Here is a 6,000-nt window from a genome sequence, read left to right as displayed (position 1 = left end):
CATTGCCTTATACTCCAAATTAAAGGACGCTACATAGTAAAACATTTTTAAAGATAAAATTGTCTAATTTCTAGAGATGATCATTTTTTATAATTATTTTATATGATTTATATCATTTTTATACCCTTAATCCATTACACAAGCTAGCTTAGTTTAATAGTAATTATTAAGCTTTTATTTTAAATTAATATAAACATATAGATGATATGCAATATTAATAAGTTTTAGAATCAATAGCTTTAAACATGACTACATATGAATCGCACTGACTCTCTCACGAGAAGTGAATCACAGTTTCGAGGCATGTGATTGGCTGTTCATTACTGATGTCACTCTTTCATGTGCACGTGCTCCATTAACTCAGGATCAAGCCTGAGTTGACAGAGAAAGTTGATGATCAAAACTAATCCTGTAACCCTGAGTTTGTTCAGCCACCATCATGGTACAGGCCCCTGATTTCAAGCGAATCTGTCACACAGGATTAGTTTTTTTGTTATGTGTATGTAAATGAATTTTTACTTCAGATGTTATCTGCAATAACAGCCATTTCAGGATAGTTTGTGATTTGGTTTTAGTGACTTAGATTTAGGGTGACAGATTTAGGAGTTAGTTTTAGCGCTAAAACGCTTACTCTTTAAGAAATACTCTTAGAGCTAAATATTTAAGAGTCCTTCATTTAGAACTGACACACCCATTATTTTTAAGATGGTCTCCTAAATCGGCAAGTTATGAGCTACTTTTAGTAGTTACTTACTTTTTTAGCCTTTAATATGTTTTGTGAGTACGGGCCCAATTTTATAAATGAAACAATCAAATCAAGGCTGATTTTTAAAGATGGATTTTTATTCATGGTTGCAAAATAAATGGTACCATGAAAAAGAGAATTGTTTTTAAAATTGAATTACATACAATTATTCTGGAAAAAAATAACTGCATTCAACAGAAACTAAAAATGAAGAACAGCTGAGAAGATCAACGGTGCAAAGGACGAACAACACAAGCTAGAAGCCCATAATGCCATGCAGTCCTTCAGCAAACGCTCGTGTTGTGGCTGTTAGTCAGACTCTATAGTGTCTAAACCAAACTCAAACTGTACTGCCGGCTTCATATTGGTCCAGAATTCATATCTGTACAAGCCAAAAGCTATTTGCACCATCAAAAATGAAAGATTAGGTTAGTATTTCACTCCTTTCTGCCTTTTTATGCGTTAAACTCAACAGCAATTAAGTTACAATCATATTAAAGAGAACTGATCGTACAGCACAGGTTAGGCATTCAACAACAGATGGATCTCACGAAATCGGTAAAGAAACGTGCAAATCATAAATCAACGGTAAATCAAAAGAATGAAAATGAAAATTAATCCTAATTTGAAAACCAATTTAATTTTTTGCATATTTTCGCTCCAAAATATCTTTACCATAATGAAAAACATTTTCATTAGTTTGTATGAAACTTAAGGGTCCTAAAAAATAGACAATTTTAATAGAAGATTAGGTTTTTTCTTTTAAATTTGGGATAAAACATGAACCAGACCAACAAAAAAATAATAATAAAAAATATTCCCATTACTGAAATGCAGAAAAGTTTATAATATTTTATGCAAGTATATATATAGTATTTATTGCACAAAATTTATGCTTATAATAACAAGTTCCATTACTATATTACAGTAATGAGAATATTATATATATATATATATGCAAAAAAAAAAAATCAAGGGTCCTTGTTTTAATTTTTATGCCAATTTTTTATGCAACATTCATGTTTTTCCTCTAAATTTGGGTTGAAATATGAATTGGACGTTTCTTTGTGGGATTCACTCAGAGATGCTGTATTCAGACATTAATTTTGAAGCGCGTTTCTTTGTGGTTATTCAGGATGGTTGAGTGAATATTTTCAGTGTTTCTATAAACACACACTGAGGAGTGCGTTTGTGAGCATCTGTACGAAAACACGCAACACGTCTGCAATCCTGTCCAGAACACGCATGTAATCATCAACAGTGGCTGTCTGAAACTTTAATGACGGAGTCTGTGATGAACTACACAGGATGTTTAATAGTGTCATTTACAACAGTGTCGTCAACTTACTGACGTGTTTGAATGAAACTAAACAACCTAGAGCTAAAAAATAACAATGTATATATAAAAGCAAAAGCAAACATAAGTGATTCATATTACTGCAGGGTAAAAGTCACAGCTAGTTTTAAAACAACCTTCACATGAAGGGGAAAGCTGTTTGTGTTTAGTACATTACAACAGGAGACGTTTAGATACAGATACAGGCGAATTCATTGGAAAAAAATATTTGATTTTTTTTGCGTTAAGAAAATGAAGTGTGAAATCAGAAAGAGATTTTGCATTACAACTATTTTCATAGCAGTTACACACATTTTGACCCCAATTCTCCTTGATTTCATGCTACAAACATGTATTTAGCAGAGAATTGGGAGGAAAGTGTGCTTATTTGTTATGAAAATATCACAATAAAGGCTTCATTTTCTTTAAAGGAAACAAAAAATGACTTCTTTGCTTTGACTTCGGGGTGAAATGTGTGATAAACATGTTTTGTGAGATTCACCCATTTCAAAAACTCATTCGATTTCCATCCGAGAAACAAATCTGCGCTGATCAGACTATTATCCATGTTTTTTTGTTTTTTTAAGTTAACAGACGTGATTTGAAAAATCATAAACATGCAGCAGAGCAAAGATTTTAATTGAACACCAGGAGGAACTCTTTCATCAATTAATTTCCTCTAACAATAACATCTGATACATTTCCGATACATTATAGTGGTTATTGGTATTCAGATTGAGATTTTCTTTATAAAAACAGACGTGTGTGGAACATGCTTAACGAGCTGCACTTTACAGTGCACTTCAGCCAGCATTTATTAAAAGAATAAAAACAATATGAGGCTTTAATAAAAAGATCGACACACTAAATGTGAACACAGTACAAAAGCAAATCGATTGAAAGAAAAGGTATTGCCGAACGCCTGAGCAAAGCTTCCTCACTGGGTTTCAGACTTCTTTTTGTTTTTCTTTAGGAACGACGGGGTGCGAAACTTTTTCTTCTTCTTTGACGGGGATTTGTTGGGCGATTCGTCGCTGCCATGATCACCAGCCGCATCGTCCCCGGCGACAGGCTCCTCCCCCTCAGGCTGAGGGGCGGAGTCAGACTGTCCGGGGGCGGGGTCTTCTGCGGGGAGGGCGGCAACTTCTGAGGCTTCATCGGGGGTCAGATCGGGGAGGGTCTGTCTTAAAGTGGCGGCGTCACTCTCGTCTTTAGACGTCTGTTCCTGTTGTGCCTCTGTGGAGGAGGATGGGAAAAGATAACAGTGAGTTTGTAGATCAGCTCAAACCGGCCAGGGGAAAATCCAGCGCTCAACAATTGGCTCTTTATGCATGAAGCGTGAAAACCTCTGAGAAACAGACCATGGAATTCCTGCAAAACTACACTGATGTCCAAATATAGATGCTAATCTTTAACTTTAATTACCAAATTGCCAGAGCATGAAACACTTGCAACCCAATGCATGCATCTAATTAACAAAAACTAACTACTAGCTAACTAGTACTAAACAACCAGTTTCAGAGTGGATCATGAAAAACTTTGCCTAGTTTGCAAAATTAAGATCTAGATTCAAGCAATTGTAAATATTAATGCTTTGAAAAAAAAATACAGGACTCTCAAAAATGATATTTTAATATATATTAAATTACATTATTTATATTATTACATTAACATATATTTTTAACAACAATTTAAATAAATATTCCTAAGAAAAGTACTACAATTTCAATCATTATTGCAATATATTTATGTTGTAAAAATTTATTTTTGACACCATTCAAATATTAGATGATAAAAAAGTACATAAAAAGACATTTAGACTAGTGAAAAAATTAATATAATACTCACTCGATATATTATACACTAATATACTTTAACTCACTACTTGTTTGCTTGACAACTGTGTTAATTGATTAAATTATTATTCAAATTCATTACTACTATTAAATTATATACATCTCAAACTTTAAATAAATATCCCAAGAATCAAGAGTACTATACTATAATTTCAATATATTTATGTTTTACAAATGAATTCAAGACACAGATAAAATATTTAAAATATTAGTTATGTAGATCAATTGAACAATTTAATGTAATATTGATATAATATATATATTAAAATAATCGAATTTTTCAATATTACTCACTATTTGATTACTCAACTCAACTGTGTTAATCAAGTATATTATCAGTTATATTAAATCAAATTATCTTACAACAATTACTTGTTCCTTAAATAAAAATCAACATCTTATCTGCAAACTATTAAAGACCATTAGAGGCAGATTAAATCGTTTAATACAGTAACCTGGATATTTTTCTGCCAATCGAATCCTAAAATATATTATTCAGCTACATCAGAAACATCAGGCTCATGCACTTCAGCATCAAAACGGATTCAATCTGAGCTCTTCAAACGCAAAACACACTCATAAATAAGACATTTATATTAGACATTTCAGCTCTCACTGAGAGCAATCAACAAAGACATACATAAATAACGCTCACTACTATCTGATATCTACAGAGATGAACCAACCGCACGCCGCGTCAACAGTCATAAACAGAGAAAGAGATTTTTAAACACTGTGCATCTGAATGGAGAGCCAGACCAGAAGCGTAATATTCATACATTACCTGTTCTGCTGAAGCAATACTAGACTGCATTAAAAATGCATATTAAAGATCCTTGATTGGTATTGTTATACAAGTTAAAAAGAGGAAAAATGTAGAAGTTTCTAGGGAGAGATTTGTTGCTAGCATGATCTCACCGAACTCCAGGTAGCTTGAACAACATCGTCTTAATTATTACATCTATCAAGTGTTTTACCAATAAAATGACATTAAAAAAATGATATCTATAATAAGGAAAAGTGTCTTTGGTCTTACTATGCACAATTCAACATGTTATTTCATTGGAAAAAAAAAAGTTTGGTAACACTTTACTCGAAGCCTTTATATATAAAAGTATTTTAATGCATTAGTTAAGCCTTGTAACAGTCTTACTATGCCAATTCAACATGTTATTTCATTGGAAAAAAAAAAAGTTTGGTAACACTTTACTCGAAGCCTTTATATATACAAGTATTTTAATGCATTAGTTAAGCCTTGTAACGCACCTTATAATGCACTGTATGATTATGACAGAATAGCATTATAATACGCATCTATTCACTGTTACAACTTTAGTATAATACATTAAAACTCATGACAACCAATCAATTTCAGATATAAGGAATCTGCAAATTTTTAAATGCATTTTAACTTTGATTACAATTATTTATGAAAAGATATAATGCGTTATAACATACAATATGAATATATTTATAATGCATTAGACGTAAGGCTTCAAGTGTTGCCAAATTTTTTCTTTCAAATTTAATAACTTCCTCTTATGAACTAAAAAAGATGGAAAAGTAAAATAATAATGTCATAGACTAACAGGTCTAACTAATCCAAACAAATCCTGATGAAATTGGTCACATTATAGAAATTAAATGTGGAAAAATTTATTGGTTTTTATTAATTTCTTTATTACATTTTATTAACTTCCTCCTCCTATGAAAATGTTTTTGTCAGAGCTAAAAAAAAAGTATTGAAAAGTAAAATTAATCAATAATGTCATAGTATAAAATGTTCACATCCAATCAAATCTTGATGGATAAATTCAGATACATTTTAGAAGTATAATGTTATTTTAGGGAAAACAACTGCTTGCTTTTTATTATACATTTTAATTCAATTTCATTAACTTCCTCCTCCTATGAAATGTAAAAAAAATAGTTTTCACAGCATGGAAAAGTAATATAGCAATAATGTTATAGTTTAACAGGTTTACGTCCAATCAAATCCTGATGGATAAAAATCAGTCACATTACACAAGATAAAATGTTATTTTATAGGGGAAAAAAATAGG

The 6,000-nt window shown here is 31.5% G+C and overlaps 1 protein-coding gene across 7 annotated transcripts in view; it reads right to left on the bottom strand.

Moving 5' to 3' along the window:
* Positions 1–2,658: 2,658 nt before the first annotated feature.
* The window catches only part of add1 (adducin 1 (alpha)), a 39,828-nt gene continuing 36,486 nt past the window's right edge, over positions 2,659–6,000 (bottom strand). For all 7 annotated transcript variants that reach the window (XM_016548937.1, XM_016548938.1, XM_016548942.1 and 4 more), the window contains one exon: positions 2,659–3,317. In XM_016548937.1, coding sequence (XP_016404423.1) covers positions 3,019–3,317 — 299 coding nt within the window. In that variant the 3' untranslated portion in view covers positions 2,659–3,018. The remainder of the gene's footprint in view (positions 3,318–6,000) is intronic.

This window comes from Sinocyclocheilus rhinocerous, unplaced genomic scaffold, assembly GCF_001515625.1.
Source record: "Sinocyclocheilus rhinocerous isolate Xijiao unplaced genomic scaffold, SAMN03320098_v1.1 scaffold824, whole genome shotgun sequence".
NCBI classification, from domain to species: Eukaryota; Metazoa; Chordata; class Actinopteri; order Cypriniformes; family Cyprinidae; genus Sinocyclocheilus; species Sinocyclocheilus rhinocerous.
The sequence above is the reverse complement of the archived record's forward strand: the minus strand, read 5'-3'. Positions and strand labels throughout refer to the sequence as shown.